This window comes from Falco cherrug, chromosome 4 (assembly GCF_023634085.1).
Source record: "Falco cherrug isolate bFalChe1 chromosome 4, bFalChe1.pri, whole genome shotgun sequence".
NCBI classification, from domain to species: domain Eukaryota; kingdom Metazoa; phylum Chordata; class Aves; order Falconiformes; family Falconidae; genus Falco; species Falco cherrug.
Window position 1 is genome coordinate 55,482,776 of NC_073700.1, and position 20,103 is coordinate 55,502,878.

Below are 20,103 nucleotides of genomic sequence, written 5' to 3' on the forward strand. Positions count from 1 at the left end.
CAACGTTTTACCTCTCAAACTGATGTAAAACATGACACTTAAGCTGTTTTTAAAGTTGTTCCAGGGGATAATAGTGTTCTGTTAATCACAGAATCACAAGATGATTATGGTTGGAAGGGACCTCTGGAGACCGTCTGGTCCAACCCCCCTGCTCAAGCAAGGCCAGCTAGAGCTGACTGCACAGGACCATGTCCAGACAGCTTTTAAACATCTCCAAAGAGGGAGACACCACAACTTCCCCGGGCAACCTGTGCCAGTGCTCAGTCACCCCCACAATAGAAAAGTGCTCCCTGATATTCAGATCCGGACACAGTACTCCAGAGGTGGCTTCATCGGCACTGAGTAGAGGAGAAGGATCACGTCCCTTGACCTGCTGGCAATGCTTTACCTAATGCAGACCTGGATACCTTCTGCCTTCTTTCCAGCTGGGTGGCCCCACCGTATACCAGTGCATGGTGTTGTTCTTTCTCATGTGCAGGACTTTGAAATTCCTCTTGCTGAACTTCATGAGGTTCTTATCAGTCCATTTCTTCAGCCTGTCAAGGTCCCTCTGGATGGCAGCATGACCCTCTGGCATTATCAGCTGCTCTGCCCAGTTCAGTATTGTTTGCAGACTTCCTTGAAAGTACACACTTCCCCATCATCCAAATTGTTAATAAAGGTGTTAAGCAGGACCAGATCCAGTATTGATCTTTGGGATGCACTGCTAGTCACTGGTCTCCAACTAGACTTTGCGCCACTGACCACCACCCTCTGGGCCTGGCCATTCAGAAGTTTTCAATCCACCTATTATTCAGCTTTTTTTACAAAAGTGCAGTTTTTGTAGCTACTTTGCATTTGTTTATACCTCTGTCATCTAGTGTTATTCGTTGGCAGTATTTTGAATATAATCTTCATGTAAGCACTTGCAGTTTTGAAGCAGTCGGTTACACTGAATGCTAAGACTTATCACAGTCATCCAAATTCATTGGTTTCTAAGTAGCAGAAAAATCACAGCTGGGATGACAAATATTGACTGTTGCTGCTCCATTTGCTGTTTAGACACAGCACTGAGGTCTTTTTAGATGAAGCAGTAACAGTGTTGTTAATAAAGTGTAACATATTGAGAAGGAATTAGTTTTGCATGAGTTTAGATGGCTAAAAGTCATACTGCTGTTCTGGGATAAAGGTCCCTGAGCTTTTGTGAAAAACTGCTGCATCCCATGCAAGTTTTCCCAGAACCAGTCTTGTGATCCCAGTACTGAGTAGTAGGGATGTTGAAGAGGGTTATGGGCAAAGTCGTAAACAGAGTTTGGATGTGTGCCCCCTTATGAAACACCAGCTACCTGAGTGTGAGGAGTCCTTCAAAATGAACAAATAACTCTGTAAGCTTCTCTTGTGTCCTTCCATGTCAGGTCAATATCTTTATCCATTATTTTTGGTGTATGGGCTGTTTGGAGATAGATTGCTGAAATCTGGGTTGACCAGCTTCTCTTTATTTAAATAACAGATATGCTGGGGCTCCTTAAAAATCTTTTTAGCCCCAAAACCAGAGTTGTGATTATCATGCTCAGTTTTTGGTTAGGTGCCAGGTTTTGGATAAATGCAACACTATTTTTCTTCTCTCTCCAAGGAGCTTTTGCTCTCCATCTGGAATGTCTCACTTGCTCTTAAATGATTATACTCAGCTAAGAAAAGATCAAGTTCTAGATAGTAATATGTGTGTGTATGTATATACAAACATACACGAGTGAGGCATTCCTTTAGTTATTTGGTTGTTCCCTGACTTTATTCAGAGAAGTACCATAAAAAAATACACTGAGCTGGGCTTACCTTTCCCAAAAGCTGGAGTCGGGGAGATTTGGCACCATATGGCTAGCTGCAGTATCCTCACCACACTGCTTGTTCTGGGATGCTTCCCACAGCAGGTCGCTTCTGAGGACCCTGTGAAATCCGCAGTGATAGTTCCCTGCTCACTGAAGAGACTCCTTAGGCCTATTTAAGCTAAGAGTGAACAGTGAGACATTGCTAACAAAGACTGTATGAAGTGGGCTGGAACAGTTTTGTCCAGTAGGACACTTCGGCAGGCATTGCTTTTACAATAGCTTCAAAGAGTCCCTGGTCATGCTGTGGGTGGCTGGTTGTAAGGAACAGGGAGGGTTTCACTGTTCTATTCCTGACAATGCTTTGTTATAGTCATGCTCAGATCTTTTACCTACCTTTTTATGACGTGATACAAAGTTTTTCATAAGTGGAGATCCATTTTACATCACCTTAGAGCCCATGAGAACTGCAGATGTTGGTACTTTTACTGTCCCTGTGTATGGAGCTGAAATGTTGGCTGGTGTGTAGAATCAAGGTTTGGCATTAGGCTGTCAAAACAGCAGCCACCACTACAGAGCAGGAGCAGCAGTGGAAGGTATTGCAGTCTGCTGTCTGAGGGGCTCTAACTGCTGCATTCGACTCCGGGAATACAGCCATTTCTGTCATCGGCTTTATTGATACAATATGATATGACCAGCATGACTGAATCAGCCCTTAGAGGAAATATGAAAATGCATATGTTATGCTGGCTGGCCTGGAGGGGTTGAAATACATTTTCTGGAAGCTAGTGACCTGAGGGACAGTCTCAGCCCTGCCGGATATTTCTTTCTGTTCAGGGAGTTCCCTTTTACCTCCTTGCCTATCCCCTGGACTGATGGTTAAGCAGAAGCAATCAGGTGCCACAAATGTTGCTAAAAATCTACAACAACAGGAAACCAACATTTTAAAGTCAAAGAAGAGGCCATAGTCTGAAGCGTAGAAATGAAGCAGCTGCTTGCTGCTATGAAGAAGACTACGGTGATTATTTGAAGTTGTGATTATTTTATCCAGGGCCTTCTGTGCAGAGATATACAAGTGCATGCTGGAAGTTCAGCGCATGGCAGATGTGACTGGCTGTGGACGGAGTGAGCTTCTGTCCAGGGCATATGCAATTCATCCGATGTCCTCAAGAAATGCTAGGCTCACTATGTGCCAGGGGGTTCATCAGTGCATGAACAAGAGCTGCTTCTTCCAGGTGCCTGCAGTGAGGCTCTTACTTTCTTGTATTACCTCCCTTGCTAAATCAGGTATTTCTCCTTTAAAGCACCAGGTAAAAGACCTGTATTATATTACTAAAATAGATACATGAAAATACATTCAGGATGATGGGAACTTGTTTCCATGTGGCTATTAGAACTAATGCTGTAAAGCATTTGGAAGAAAGAAAAAAGACGTTTGCTTTGGGATATAAATTACTTATGACTGCTAAGAGTTTAGAATGAGACATTCCCAGAAGTCAGATCTACTTGCTGCTTTTGTTTCCGAGAAGTGGCTGATACTGGAGGAGATTCTGGACTAGAGAAATTCAGAGTTTGATTTTATTCTCCTCTTGTTCAGATACTCACCATGTAAGAGAACTGAGGTGACAGCTCATAAACCCAGATCACTGTTTCTCAGAGAACTGCTTTGATGTGGGTGATTTACAGGATTCCTGAATTTGCACTGAAAGATTGCTCAGAGGCACATTTCATGGCTCCTCATATTCTAAGTGTAGCAGTTACATATCAAAATCGGGGTGGAACCGAATGGCATTCGGTACGCTGGACCTTGCTTTGCTGGCCATGATCTGTTCTCTAATATTTCATTTGGACAATAAACATGAGGCACACATTCTTCTGAAAAGATTATTATAATGAGCAAGGAAGATGTAGTGCAGGGGACAGAGGCATTGTGGCCTGATAAAGTAGAAGAAGTGGTTTGTGATTGTTCACAGCCCTGCTGCAGTCCTGCCAGGTCATTTTCAGGAAGTCATGTACACACGTTTTACTTCTGTTTCTGTAGTAAATGGAAATAGCAATGAGAAGAGTAGAGGAAGAAATTAGCATGGATGGGGGAGCACTCCTAATACTAGCTTTCTTTTTCAGCTAAGAGAAATCTTTGAAGGGAGTTTTGGGGTGAAATGGGTCTTCTTTCCCTAGTTTTGATACTTTCCCTCTCTTTCACCCAACTTCAAGCTATTTTTGTTTTCTGTCAATTTCTCATCTGGAGAGAAATCAGAAGAGGAAAAGTCTTTTTTCCTTTTGCATGGATAAATACCTACTTAATTCAAATGCACCTTTCCCTCTCAGGTACTTCTGCAGCCCCAGTTGTACATTCTAAGAGTCTCACTGTGTTGATTGTGTCTGTGCTCTCCACGCCTGAGCTGGAAATACACAGCAAGGGAAAGGATGAGCCAGAATGACTAAAACAAGGGTTTCATATGAGCTATCCTTGAAGTGGGATTCAACATCTGAGTAAGCACCAGTTTCCCACTCAGTGTCTGGAGACTCAGATGTTTGCTACAGAGACTCAAAATCAGCAACCGTTCTGCACAGAGAGCCTCAGCGCTGGCTGAAGAGGGGGGCAAACACAAGGGCTTTTAGGGATGTAACTGTGATCCAACCACCTGAATTCCACTCAGACCTGGTCTCAGAGGAAGGGGGTAATAGATGACCCAAGAGACATTTAGCTTGAGATATTGAATAATAATAAACAGAACAGTGATGAAAGAAGTCTTATCACCTGCTTGCCCTTCAAGGGAAAATTGCACAAAAACAGTGCACAGAAATTGGCAGTCTATACCTGATTTTCCAGTAAGAAAGAGGGGGAAATGTGCAAATTTGCCTGTAACCTAGTGACAGAAATGGAAACTGAGGTCCTTAATCCTTAGCACAAGTTTCTGTAGTTGATCCAAATGTTACCAGTTGTTTTATTTTATTTTGTTTGGCCCTGTCACTCCAAAACAGAACAGTGAAAAAGTGCCAATAGACAGTAGTAAGATGAAATTCAGTGATCTGTATGGTTATGGTATAATCTGGAGCATCTAGGTGAACTGTTACTTGTTGCTTTCTATGTGGATTTTCCTCCTTTGTAACAACAAACACCTTTTGAAGTCTTTTTACCTTTTTCAAAGGCCATTGTCAACAGTACTTTTAGAAATATTGAACATGATGCTTTTGTGTGACATATTTTCATGACGGTTGGATGCTGAACTAGCACTAAATGACCATGGCAAAGGCCCAAGAAGAAATTGGGTAAAAGGCAGCAAGAACATTGTGATGAGTTCATTAGGAAGTTGTCTGTATGTGTACTTTGGGCATCTTTCTGAATTTCCTGTTTTATTTTAATTCTGTTGTTTCTAAGACACAGTTCAAAATAAGCATAGAAAAAACTCTGTTGCTTGGGATTGGATGTACTTTTGACGAGTGGAGGAAGGTAGTTTGTACAGCACAACTGCATCATTTTCTCTCTGAGTTCTTGGGATGAAGAGGAGTGCTTGCCAGAAACTGGACTCCCCTCCTCACCCCCAATGTTACTAACACAGTCTGCAGAGCTCCTAAGGGTGACATTGCAATTGGACATGAAATCTCTCTGCTTCTATAAAGTAATCTATGATTTTCACTTAATGTTCTGGGAGAGCTGGCACCTTGGAAAAACATCAGAAGTGGTTTCTTTTTTACAGACAGTGGGTGAACACATCATAACCTGGGTTTCTGAAATCTTTTTCAGAGACGTTCTTGTGTGCCCTCCCCAGCCTGCCTGCCCCAGGGTTGGGAGATGTGGTTATCTTGTTCCTTCAGGTTCTTGAAAAAGTTTTACCAATAAAGTTGTTGCATAGGTAGACTAGAAAATCAGTATCTCTGGGAATGTTTCCCCTAGTTTACAGTGGAATGAATGGGAGGGAAGTAGAGCAATAAGTTTACCATACACATACTGTTCTCCTAGATGGAGCACGAAAGACCTAAACCTTTCTGCCCGCTTTTTAATACATCATTTAACATCTTTTTAGATGGCTATACTAATATTAAGCTTTCTCTTGCAACATTGTTCTCATACCTTTGCCGTCCTCTGAACCAATATGCTGTAAGAAAACATTATCAATCGTATCTTTAAATACTTTAGATGTGTTTATGTGCTTTATTTCTTCTCTTCTCTCCTCAACAGGCTGTTCTAGTCATCACAGAGGTGGGATAAGTTGATTTGCCTTGTGAAGAATCTGTTCTTTTAACCTTTTCTGAAACCTGTGAAATTGCTAGTATGTTTAAAGTCCAGCATAGAGTGTTCATCTGTCTTTTCTTTTGGTCCATGCCAGGAAATGCCTACAGAGAATGCCTGGGCAATGGGACATGGGCTTCCAAGATAAACTACTCCCAGTGTGAGCCTATTCTGGATGACAAGGTTTGTATTTTTCCCTGCATTCTTCTCAATGACATTTCTCAGCATACATGAATGCAAAGTGAAGTTTAAGGTTAACATACTAATTTGGGACTTCTGAGACAGGTTCCATTTCTGTCTCTGGAACAAATGGTCCTTGTGAATTCAGGCAAATCACTTACCTTCTCTCCATATCCCCTAATCATATGTTTTTTTAAAAAGGATGCTTTATTGCACTCCGTTGCTGATGATGTATGCTTATGCAGATCCTTCCTAGCTTTGTTCAGAGCCTACAGATGCTACATTAAATGTTAGTAATAATAACAATAAGACCAAAAGCTTCTTTGGCACTGAAAAATAAGCTTTCACCAGCTGATTCTACCCTGTACCTATCAGTTCTGCGTTCTCATCAACAACTGGCTTTTCCAGATCCCAATGTCATTTCACCTTCAGTAAATATGTTAGAGGGCAGCAACAGAAAAATACATAAAAGCAGAGTCAGGTCCCAGCTGTCTTTAAAAGATTGAGCCAGTCTTGCATTATAGAGGAGTTTACATAATTAAATTAGCATAGAGGGTTAAGCTCCTTCAGAAAGGCTGCAAGTCGTTATGCAAAGTCCTTTTCTTGTCAAACTTTCCTTGGAGGCAATTGTAGACATTCACCCTCACACGGTTTAAACCCTTAAGCCTTTCATGCCATGTTCTCTTTCTCTTCCTCCTGTTCTGAGCGCTATGGTGGGACACAAGCACACACAGACTTTGTGCTGTCTCTCTGCTGGGGGGACTTTCCCCTCTAAGAACCAAGGTGGAGCCCAGCAGCTCAGGCCTGTTTAAGTTTTGGGGTTCATTCCACTCATTCTGTCACTGGAGTTGTGCCATGCCAGTTGCAAAGAGAGAGGAGGAAGACAAGCTCTCACCTGCTGAAGGCTGCTTGCAGAGCTCATCCAGATTTAGTACTCGGAAACTGTCTGGACTAGTGCTGTACCCAAAATAGTCATGATGTGCTTTGGCTGTGGCCCAGCATCCATCCTGTGAGATCCATGTAGCTGCTGAATGTGGGCTTTGACAAGTGAATCAGAGAACAGATAACTACACACCAGCTGCTGAGGAAGGCCTGCTCTTACTCACTGGCTAGAGCACTAGCCCACCTTCCCCCACCACACACACACACACCCCCCTACATTTTTTAGAGGCTTCTAGAAAGTAAGAAACAGGTGCACCATAACATGACTGCCATCCAGAGGGTCTGATACATGTTTGTTGTGGTCTAGCATAGTGGAGAGGCTCCCATGGCGATTTAAGCTGACCTAAGTTGGGACCACCCCGGTGCAGCCCCTCCTTACGTTTCTTTCCCACTTAAAATGAAAAACTAAATTTTTGCTGGGTCATTTTTCGGATGAATCAGTTCCCTAAACTATCTTGTTGCACTGTTGGAGGAGCGCTGGGGCCAGCGCAAGCAAAGGGGGTGAAAGTGTGGCTGCGGCTGAGGGAACAGCAGACCTTGGGAGCAGACCAGCTCCGACTGAAAGGGATTTGCACTTCTGTGAAGCCACCCTCTTAAAAATGAGCAAAAGATAGGGTGTATAGAAGCCAGTGCTGGTTTAGAGAATGGGGAACAGAACCAGGTGAAGACTCAAAATCTTTGGTGTGATTTAGCTGGCATGGGAAACTGGGGCTGATAGTAGCAGTTTGCTGTACCAGCTCAGGAAAATGCTGCTGCATTTTAATGCCACTACGTGTTTGTCTGCATGACTTGAACAGTTGCTGTCTCTGCACAAGCAAATACAGAGGAGTTTTATTTGAAGAGGCTGGAGAAGTGTTGTGACTAGAGGACAGGATTATTTCCTTTACTCTGTTTTTGCTTCTAAAAACTTTGCAGCTATGGCGATAGCTTAAAACCTCTTAAATAGCATGTTCCTTAAACAGATGAAAGTGCAGATGTTCCCCCACCCTTGTTTGCAGAAGCTTAAAAACTCATTTATTAGATCTTTAAAGATTTGTGACAAGCTTTGCAAATATTAATATTTGAGAATATTTTTGAAATCTCTAATAATGCTCAGTGTTACAGATGAATACTTGGGTTGCTTCATGATCTCAAAAAAAAAAAAAAAAAAGAAAAGAAAAAAAGAATAATCCTCATGGATTTCCCTAATCCTCCATTTTGATTAAAGGTAAGATGCAAGCATACATGTGGGTCTATTGTTATTTAATGACTGATCCTAGCAGATGCTAAGCATCAGCCAGGAGGTATGCCCTGTGTCTTGTGTTTATTGTTAATACAGAAAACAACACTACTTTCCAGCTTGGCCACTCACAGCCAGAGTGCTAAAGAATTACATGGTTTGACTTCAAATGCGGTGATTGATGCATGGGACAGGAACAAGACTTTTCAAGATCAACCCCAGTGCTACATGCTTTATAAGAGTGTCAGTAACGTCGCAAGGGAAATTTTAGGGTTTTTCAGATGTGGGTCAGCCTTAGAGGGCATAAACTCCTGTAACACACATTCACTGGACTATCATTGCTTTACTTGTGGTCAAGACCTGTGGCTGTAGTTGGTAAAACTGCTCTGGGACTACTTTTCTCCTAGATTCCTGCTTTGGCTGGGATCTAGTTGCCTGCATGTAGTTACACAGTGTAGTTTAAAATGTCCCAGTGTATGTCTGTGCATCTGGCAGGTGTGACACAGGCCTTCTGCAATACCTGTGTCCTTTAGCACAGCAACGGGAAGCCAGTCACCAGGACCAACTAGGAAGCACAGAGTCTCCCGAGTGGATCTCAAGGGGCACTAGTTGCCTCTGTGTAACTGGTTGGAGCCCTTGCTTCAGATTCTGGTTCAGATGTTAGGTAGAAACCCAGATGTAGGTGTCCTAACGTCAGACTGCGTCCCATCCTCTGAGCAACTGGTTAGCTCCTTCTCCAGGCACAGGAATCGGGTACAGAAATAATTTTGATCCAACTGGCTGTTTGATGGCATAACGTGCAACCAATGGGAAGCTTCTACTCAGCCTACAAGCTCCTGTGTCAAAGGGACCTTTGCTGCACCTGTCACAAATCTGTGCTGTTACAAAACGAATGAGAGTCTCAGGCAGCAAAAAAAAAAATAAATCTCAACCTCCAAGAAGAGCTATAAATTAGGAACATTGGTCTTCTCTATGTGGCCTATGGCAGCTGGATATACATTTGGTTCTGCTAATGTTTTGAGGTGGCTTCAAGCTGTGTAGCTGAGTTAGCACCATGCTGGGCTTAAGTTAGTGTATCCTGCTTAGAAGCACAGCCACGTTAGCCACAGCTACCCAGCTCCCAGCTGTCCCCGGTGACGCAGTGAACTCAGAGGCATCTTGGATGACAAAGATACTTCCCAGTTGCTTCTGAAAGTCTTTGGAGAGGAGATATGGTGTCTTTCAACTGTACTGGTGATGAGGTCATCCTGGCAACAGGGAGAAATCTAGAGTGGCTGAACTGGGAATGGAGTGTAGAGCCCCACAGGGCGATCTGAGCTGTGAGCACTGTAGGTCCTGTTAGAAGTTCTGTTAGAGGGAGAAAGATCCTTGTCATCTGGAGAGCTAAGAGAGCTGTCATTAGGTAGTTATTAGTTCAAATCATTAGCTGGTTTGGTTTGGACAGGTTAGCAGTCATGTCCTAGCTAAAGGAAAGGAAAAAGTCCTCGGGAGAGAATGACTCTGTGATTAGCCTGACATCTGGTTGCAGGGATCCCAGTGTGCCTTAGATTTGTAAAGCTGGTGCAGGTAAAGACATAAGCTGTGCTTCCTCAGCTTCCCTGGTAGAAGCTTGTTGGAAGACAACTCTGCACTGTCTGATGTAACATGATTGTCATGCATAAGGTACGGCATGCAAGAGGTGATGTGACCTGCTGTGGTCTGGAAAGCAAGGCTAATAGTGTCCAGACCATCTTCTTTTCTGTCTCCTTTGTAATATAATGATCCTTCTCCTAAGCCTAAATAGGATTTAAATCTGCATTTTAGCAAAGTGAAACATCATCCTGGAAGCAGAGTAATATTGAATAACAGTGGAAGGTTGTTACCATTTTAAATGTATGTCTTCAAGAGGGTGAGACAAAAAAGGGTTATGCAAGCATTTTACATGAACTGAGCTTTGGCCAACACATGACTGATTCTGGGCACGTGTTTTTCAGCCCCGAAGGTGTTGTCTCCAATTCTACCAGGGATGCAGATTGCATGTAGGCTGGTGGAAAGTGATCTTGCCACCCTGTCAGCTTATTTTTTCATAGGCAACGAGGCAGTTCTTGTTTCTATGATATATGAATTTGCCTTCAGGAAACCTTGCTAGTGTCAGCAACAGGAAAAATAGAAGTTGTGACTGTTTTTTCTTCAGCATCAGTGTGTCAAAGAGGAGCTTAATTATATTTTTTCCCTCTGAATTTTCTCATGTTTTGAACCATGCCTTCTTAAATCTTGAGTGAAGTTGGAACAGTGATTAGGATCCAAAGGAGGGAGCTGAAGGGCCAGATTAAAAAAGCAAGATCCTTGGCCTAGGAGAAGCACTGTCATCTTCCAGATTTCTACCATTACATGAGCAATTCTGGATGACGTTCATAGTCATATGGTTTAGCTTTAGGCTGTCCTGTGAGACGTAGGGACTTGGACTTGATGGTCCTTATAGGTCCCTTCCAATTTGAGATATTCTGTGATTCTGTGAATTAAGCAGGGAACATAAATAAGCAAGGCAGTTTGCCAGTGCACTAGCTGAACAGTACAATGCATTTCAGGTAGGTACATCAGGTCAGGTGTGTTTTCTTCCCCTTTAGGTGTCTTTGTGACAACAGTAAATAAACTTCACTGTGGAATTCAGATTTTGTAGGTTTGTTTGTTGGGTTTTTTTTTTCTCTCCTCAAGGCTGTTCAGAAAATGGGCTTGCACATGGGGAAGTTTATTTCAGGGGATTTTATAATAGACTTAAAAATACCTTACATGGTTGAGTTCTTTCCAGAAACAGCACATTACTCCGTGTGCTGAAGATATAGGCAGGTTTCATCACAAAACTGATTCCAAGAGGGCTTGCTTGCTTTCTGGCAAAGTGCTGGAAGATGCTATCTCCACAGAACAATGGAACAGATTGACTACAGCTGCTGATTATAGCTCCATCCAAACATTCATTCACTGACAAATTCCTTTGACTGGAATACAATGTTAAGGGAAATTGTTAGAAAAAAATAAAAGAAAGGAAGTTCAACCAAATTTAGAAAACTGATGGCATTTGTAGGATTTTACTTTTATATTTTTATCACAAAGGAGGAAATTTAGGTGGTCAGTTTTCAAAGGTCTTGTTCTTCTGAAGGAGGACAACATCCCAAAGTGGGGAAAGATCTGCTTAACCTGAAAAGAAACAAATGCCAAAACAAATAAATAAATATCTTTTTTTCAGGGTGGGTGGGGTGGGTGAGTATTCTTTAAGAAACAAACATCTGTTGATTTTTAACCAGCCTGAGTATTTATCTGAATAGTATTCTATAATAGTAATTATGAATAGATTCTTCCTATCCATCAGGCAAAATGAGGAGATGCTTCTCTTTTCTCTGAAGCCAGCAGCAGCCCACCAATAAAGAATGTTTCAGTTACTTCAAGGTCAAATTTCGGTCACATCACTAAATTCACTGATTTATGTGGGAGCACTTTTGCACTTAATTTTTTGTTTATAGGATCAAGAACCTACCATAATCTCCCCAGCATCCTAGGAAATAGATATGAATACATTAAGTTTCACCACATACTTGGATTGCTGCTAAAAACAATAGGATCTCTGGTTTGTCACACTCTCAAAACTGAAAGAACACCACCCGATTCCAGGTCTTCCAATCTGCACTGGTTCTGCCCTCAATTTGAAAGATAAGGATCGTAGCTTGTAAGGAATGTACCTCAGAGAAAAATCTACCTGTCTGGAAAGGGCTTATTATTCTGACTGACAGCTGGTTCATTTTTGTATGAAAGCCAAACCATTTGAGTAGGAAAGTAGAATAACCTGGTTCATTAAGACCATGCAGTTTCCTAATAAGTAATGTTTTATAACTTTTGAAACTGTGAAATGATGTGGATTTGATAGCTTTCTCACCATAAAATGACAAAGTTTTAAAATAGCATAATAATGGAAATAAGAAATCCCAAGGAAATTGCAGGGAAAAAGGGGGAGGGGAAAAATAACTTTTTTGCTAAAATTTGTAAGAAACTGTGGACAAATCCCAAGTGAAGTGAAAACTTCTGTGCTTGGGCAGCATGTTTGGTTTATACATAAGCATCAGCCCTGGGGCTACTGCATCATTTTAAGTCAAGAAAAGTAATTACTGTTTCCTAAACTGATTAACTGTTCTTTAATGTCAGTGCTTAGAGAGTCATGCTGATTTAATCATGTTATCTCTTTACCTCCAGAGGAAGTATGCGCTCCATTACAAGATTGCTCTCATCATAAACTACCTGGGGCACTGTATATCAGTAGGGGCCCTTATAGTTGCCTTTATGCTTTTCTTGTGCTTGAGGTGAGTAATCTGTTTGCATGCTTCTAACTTGGTTGGGGGTGTGACACTTACCGTTTACTCAAGCCCTCTAATAACACTGTCCAGGTTGTGTACAGTCTTGAAAAATGGTCATGGCTTTTACACTCTCAAGCATGTATGTGGTTTCATTGACTCATGCATTGGATGAGCTGTCTGGTGGCTTCTGTCCATAGGAACAAAAGCCTATTTGTATTCAGGAAGAGGATTGTACGTGATTTATTGATGCAGCAAAAAATTCAGTGAGCACAGAATGCTTCATTAAGGGAAACCAGGATCTGAGTGTTTCAGGTTGCAGGTTCTGGGGGCAAGTTTTCCCTTTTTGTAAGGCAGTGCATGATAACATAAGGCATATTGCATTCCCTGACAGGTAATGCCCTGGTCTGGACCCAAGGAGACAGAATGAAATTTTCCCATTTTGCTTTGTGTCAATGCCAATTTTTCTTCATTGAAGAGCTTGGAAGATTTCTTAGATAACAAGAGAAGCATCTTTAGAGGTGCTTTACCTTCACCAGTGCCCATGAAATGATGAATGCAAATCAATGAAACTGCATAGAAACACTTCCCTGGTTCAGTGCTACAGAAGGGAGTTTGTCAGGTCAAATGGATATGTCAGTGAAAGAAAGTCTGTGAAGAAGAATTCGGGCTACAGGGAGAAGAGAAAGCACAGCAGGGAAGGAAACTTAGTGGAAAGTAATGGGTGGATGTGCATCAATCATCATATGTATTGTATGTAAACAGCCTGAGTTCCAGGAATATAGTTTAATAGGAGTGGCCTGGTTGGATATATCTGTATTATTTGTTGGATTACCTGAGTAGTATTTCTGTACTATTTGTGCTGTCTTTCCTAGGAGTGTTCCACCTGAACTTAGAATGAACTGCACTAAGTGCTGTGCAATGATAATCCTTGAGAAAAATCTTACAATAGTAGGAGAGGAGAAACAGGTAGAGGACCCCCTCCTGGGATTGCAAAGTGATGATTAACAGTGCCCTGAGTGAAAGAATTATTGCTTTCCTAGAGTGGACCATCCCTACAAAGTTTTATGCTAAGTCTTCCTCTTGAGCATTCCTAAGAGGGTCTTTCTTATTAACGACAGGAATCTTCTTTCGTCCCAGCATCTATAAACAGAAGAATCTATGCTAATGGGAAGGAAAAAAAGCTTAAAACATTCAATGGGAACATTTATGGTGCATCAGTTTAAACTTCCATTTCAATATTTTTACAGTGCATATAATGCCAATTCCCTAGTGCTTAGAGACCTGAAATAATTTACATGGAATAAAGAATGCAAATTATTCATTGTAACTATATTCCCTGCTTTGACGCTGAATCTTTTATAAATCCTTAAGTAAATAATGCAAAAATAATTAGATAATATGGTATAAATGTATCCAGCTTCATCCACAGAGATGGCCTAGCTGATCTCTTTTAAATTGTGCTCCTGGTATCCAAACTTTGACTTTAAGATTTTAATTTTGCAGTCAGCTTCAGCATTAAAAATGACTGCAGCAGTTAAGTACTTGCCTGTACATGCTGTGAATTAAGATAGCATCTTTTCAAATTCCCACTGTACCATGCAAAAAATATCTAGTGTCCAGCCAGCATTAAACAGCATGAGCTACCTCAGTGTCTGTAGAGTTACTTCACTTTTCCAAAATTCTAAAGATGCTCCAGGAAGGCAGTCCAGATTCATGGTGCATTACAGATTTCCCCTATACAAATTCTGGGTTATGCACATCTTTTTCACACTTACCTCTTCAAAGTGTCCCAAGAACAAATCAGTTTTGATAATTGAGTCCTATTATCTGGCGCTTTTTTTCATGTTTTAGTCTGGATGGAATAAAGCATCTACTAATTGGGAGAAAGGAGAGAATTTACATAATTCCTGCCTTAAAAAAACAATAGAAGACCCTGAAGGCTAGATCTGATAGTCCCACATCTTGGCCCAAAGTAGAAATCTATCAGTTCCTTATTCTTGCCCCACTCCACCCATATACCTCACTCCATGAGTATCCACTGAGGGTGAGAATAGAGGAGACCTCTATGAAGGCTCAAGTTCTACAACTGCTCCATATTTTTATGCTCTCACCCTTCACCTGCTTAATTTTCCTTTACTCTGTCAGTGCAGATGGAGTCCCAAAGGCAGTCTTAGCTGAAGGAAGAGACTGGAGCACACCAGCTATGTTGGAACATAAAGCCTAGGAAGTCTGTGGGATGTCTCACACTGGAGGTTTTGAGAGCAGGTTAAATATCTGGTTGGCATGGCAAAGAGTATTGCTTTGGTGATCAACTAGTGAGATGGGTGTTCGGCTTTTGAAGATGAGCTTCACCATTTCCATTGCTGCCCCAGCCCAGGTAGCCTGCTGCATTGATGGGAAGCTTAGTCCTCAGCTGTGTGGAATTGGGAAGGGGAAAGAACCGGATCTAGTACCTTTTCATCCAAATCTGTCCTATGTCATCTTGTCCCCAGTTCCTGTCTTCCTCGTTTCCTTATGCAGCCCTGTGTCCTTTGTTCACAGCCCACCCTCCACACCAGTAAAAATGTTCTACTGTCCTAAACTCTAAGGAACCAAAAGACATTTTGAGGGTCAGAAATCTCAGATGTAGCAGCAACCAGTGAAATCATCTGCCATCTGTCTTTGTGCTGCCAGAAGACCCCAATACAATGGCAAAGGGAGGAGAACTTAGCCACGGACTCCCTTTTACTGTGAAGACCTATTCTAGCCTTGTTTTCTCCAGTTCTGTCACATACCAACCAATCCTGTCTTGGGTATGCAATGACAAATAAGCCAGTAAACATTTCATTTAGCACCTAAATAATAAAAAGCGAAGCCCAGCTTATGGGAGAGGGCTTGATTTTTGTTGTCATGCTGACTGAACAGCCATGAGTTATTTGAGATAGCTCCTAAAGATCTAAGTCAAGGATAGTTCCTCAAGGTCTGAATGTAGATGGTCTTAGAAGTATGACAGTCGTGCTGCCTTTACAATGCAAAACAAAACAAGCACACTAACACTAACAAAAAGAATTATGCTAAGAAGGAAAAATGAGGAATTTGTACATAAAACAAAAGTGCTGTAGATCTGTATTAATCTCCAGTGCCGGATCTGGAGAGATTTGCTCAGGGCACATCACAGGGCATTCGTTGTTAAATATATCTGCACTACTGTGAATCTCACAGTCTGTATGTTCTCATTAATAGTGAAGGTTTGATTCATCCCTCAGGTGCACACAGGCAGTTCCCGCTGACATGCCTCTCATCATCCCACATAATCACACTCTCACACTAGTAAAGCAGAAATTTTCCATAGGAGGAATCCTGCTATCAGCAATACCATTCAACCTGAAGGGAAAGAAAAGAAGAAAAAAGGCAGAAGGATTAAAACACTTCTTTTTTTCTTTTGAATTATATTTTTCCTTTACTGTTGCTGATAAAGCAGAAACTCAAATTGCTTTGTCCTGGCTTTTTCCTTGTTAGTGTGCTGTTATATCAGCTTCTGATGTGGAATAAGAGTCCCTTGTGACACTCCTGACTTTTTATGTGCTGGCAACAGCCAGCATTGGCCTGACTAGATTCAATCAGGAGATGTTTTATTTGAGCAGTAGTGACCAAAGAAGAAATATGGGAAGACAGGTATTTTTTCTGGGAAACATCTAAGTCCCTGTTGAGGTTTTAGTCCAATAAAGGATGGTGCTGAAAGGGAGATAGACTGAAGACTAAAAATGACATGTCCTTCTGCACAGGTCGCTCGGTAAAGGCAGCTCTAAAAAAACCAAACCCACAAGCATTGGCATAATATCTTCTGTCACTTAGTGTGGTGGCAATGAAAGCAAATCAAGGTTTTGAGGGAAACTTCGCTTTCCTGTTGCCTCCAAATTTACCTCTTTCTATTTCCCCTTTAAAACATCTGGGTTTTTTTCTCATAGGCCTGAGGCAGTGCCTCCTTTCATTCTCCTGATTACAGCCAGATTACCTAGATCTCACGTTTCTTTTCCCCCAGAAGACTGAAACATTTTTTTCTTGAAACAACATAGTCACTTTTTTTTTTCTTCTGTTTTCCTTTTTTTTTTTTTTTTCCTTTAGCCATCTTGCAGGGTTCAGGAAAGAAAGATCTACTTTCCTTTATCCTCCCCTGTTCCAAGCTCCTTTGAACTGCCTGTCCATCTGCAGTCTGGCACACTGTTGGTGAGACTGCTGCTGCAGGTCTCTGTTAGTCATAATGGAAGAGTTTGATTAAACCATTTGTAGAAACTTGTCAGAAGAAATATAGAGCATCCATACAGAGAGGTTTCATAGAGCAAAGTGACCTGACACCTATCAGAGCCTAGATACTGAGGATATATCAAGTAGTTAGGTGATCTGGGCAATTAGTAGTGGTTTGCACTTAAAAGTCATGTGGTATCTAACGTGACTAGAGAAAAGCAGACTCCACGTGTAAGGCACAGTCCTCCCATTCATGCCTTTCTGTCGTCAGGGGAAAAGAACCAGTTCCCGGACAGGGCACCAGCTAACTGAACTCATGAGTTTATGTCAGTGCCCCATTTTCCCCTTCTTCTCCTGTCTTTCCACCTAGCCTAGTTAAGTCTATTCCATCTGTCATTTAGAACAGCAGAGCCTTAAATAATGATTCAGACACATGGCATTTTTTAAACTTCATTGTAAATCATAAAAAATTGCAGAGCATGTGTTCAGTGGAGACAATGGCTGTAGGTTTGGAGACAGCACTCTGTCCCACCCTGTAACAGTTCATAGTAAAGTTCTCAAAGCAAGGCAGGAAGGAAAGTGATGTAGCTCTGTAAATAAGCACACATGCAATGAGGTGGTATTCTCTGAATATAAAACATTTGAAGTGCCTGTACTGCCTGAAACCGTGTGAAGTGTCTCCTCTTGCAAACTCAGGTAAAGGACAGAAACACATCTCCTACTGATTATCCTTAGGCTGGTGTCTTTGCTTCCCACTGCCTTTACTCACCCATCTCACATCTATGACTTGTTCTTTAGGCTCTTTGTATAGACCCTACCTAGTGCTAAAACCACAGAGGAAAGCAGAGTCCTCATGAAGTCCTGGAATAATATCAGCAATTAAGAGTGTGCCCACAGGCTATATTCTTAAAATGTGGAAGTTTTCAGAAGGTGTGTCTGAAATAGTGATATTGTAGCCTAGAAATATGAAGGCTGGCAAGGAGTTATTATTGCTGCCTATAAATACATGACTGTTGGATAAACATTAGAAACTGAAGAGCTTCTTACAATCAAGGGCAATGTCAGTGCAAGAAGAGATGGGTATAGATACTCTACAGATAGATTTCTACATGGATATTAGAGGATGATTTCCAACCCACAGAGCAGTGGGTCCAGGAGCAATGTAATAGAGGAAAAACTTAACCTGGAGTTAAACTAGAGTTTCGGGAATATATGAAAGATTTCTGCTCAATTGCTTTCTTGACCTGAGGTTTGGAGGATCAGGAGGCCACTTCATATCCTGTGCTTGAAGTATGTTCCTAGTGGTATATTTCTGTCATTGCCAAGATCTTAGCCATGAGATAGTATTTTTGGAGATGGATGCTAACTTGCTTTGTGCCATATTAGATGTATATTGAGTGATTAGCGAAAACACGTCTGTGCTCTGTTCTCCTTTTGATGACAGAATGGTTTTGGGAACAGTGGAGCAAGACTTGCAACTTTTCCAAGATTTCAGAGGAAAGAAGAAAGCAAAGTTTGGGCTTTACATTTTAGATATGAATCATGCTCAGGAGTCTTGAGTCATCTCTGGGAAGGAGTATCAGAGAAGATGTTTTCAAGCCTAAATGTTTAGAGTTACGCACTATAAATGGTTTTCATCCAAGGAATCTACATCCCTCGCTAACTCCACTGTAGTTGGTCAGCACCCAGCCACCTTCTCTTCTGTCTAATTGAAAAGATGAATACTGCTGCTTCACATTATTCTGTCAAGTAAAACACAAGAGAGATGGAAAATCCTTGATTTGTGTCACCCCTAAATGGAGCTTGTACACTCCTGCTAGCATGTGGACTGCCTCTGCGTGTTATGGAAACGGCAGCTTCCTTGGGGACATGCCCAGGTTGAACTGGAAACATTTCTGCATGCACAGTGAGCATGATAAGGCTAACAAATTTGGACCAAGCACAGGAATGAATATTTGGAAGAAGCAGGCTGTGAATGATCCTATATGGTCTTTCCTGAATTCCTGGCCAAATACTCAAAAATAATGAAATATTTTACACCATGTTTGGTGGAAATGAGGCCAAGGAGAGCATGAACAGCACCTTCAGTGCCTCAAACTTTGCTCTTTAGTTTATCTACACAGTATCTGCAAAGTTAGATAATTTAGTAAACATTGCTAATTGTATAATTGTATTAAGAGCAAAAAAACATAACCCGTGAATTCCCCAGCTGGTCATTTAAATTAATTTTCTTTCAGGGTTGGATTGGGGTTTTTTTTTTGGGGGGGGGGGTTGGTTTGGGTTGTTTTTTTTTTATAATCCCACTAGGGGATTATGAATGAGGACAAAACGTGCACTCTTGTATTTCCCGAGCAGTAGCTGTAAGCCAGATCAACCACTACCAGCTCCCAGTGTCTGGTTTCTGAAGTCCTGCCTCTTGATTTGTGCAGTCCAGCTGCAATGGTCACTCCGCTGGAAACATTCACTGTTCCACACTCTGGACAGATAACTGCAACCTGCATCAACAGGGCAACGTCTTAGATAAACCCCAGAGGGCTGTAGCGCCTGTACTGTGTCCCTGCTATTCTAAAGCTAGCTTGTTATGGGGTACTAAAGTACTAAAACCTGAGCTGCAAGGTAGCTTCTGCTAAAAGATACTTTATAGCCCCAGTTCCTGTTTGGTTCAAAAATGACTGACATCTGACCTCCATTTAGCAAAGCAAATTAGAGCAGATTTCCAAGTCTTTTTTCAACCAGCTAAACCATGATCACATGCTGTACTAAATGAAGTCATCTGTATCTGACTTTGTTATTCCTGTGAAAGTAACTGAGAAATTTTCTCACGTGGAAGACCTGATTGCACAGCCGGGATAGGAGCCACATTCTTAGACTGGAGTATCCAGTGACTGGGTTTCAATTAGCCTGTATTTAACCACAAGTTCTCTTGTAGGACAATATTTCTCTTTGTACATTGACTAGGACAGGCTGATGTAGTGTCCTATAGTCATCCATCCACATACAAATATATATCAATTGTTAGTGTGCTCATGGGTAGTTTGCAGAGGGCCGTTTTTGAGCCCTGTTCACCATGCTACACAGCCGGACAGTGCTGGGCAGAAACACAGACAGTGAGCACAGTGGTCCTGCTCTGGGGCTGTCCTGCCTGTGGTCCTCTTCTGTGTTGTGTTGGCTGCACCCTTC

At 41.7% G+C, this 20,103-nt stretch overlaps 1 protein-coding gene across 3 annotated transcripts in view; it reads left to right on the plus strand.

The window, feature by feature from the left end:
* Positions 1–20,103, plus strand: part of CRHR2 (corticotropin releasing hormone receptor 2) — a 160,229-nt gene that overhangs the window by 78,593 nt on the left and 61,533 nt on the right. For 2 of the 3 annotated variants that reach the window (XM_055710030.1, XM_005442308.3), the window contains 2 exons: positions 6,134–6,219; positions 12,599–12,705. In XM_055710030.1, coding sequence (XP_055566005.1) covers positions 6,134–6,219; positions 12,599–12,705 — 193 coding nt within the window. Of the gene's footprint in view, positions 1–6,133; positions 6,220–12,598; positions 12,706–20,103 lie in introns of those variants that run through there. The other variant, XM_027809954.2, reaches the window with a different exon arrangement.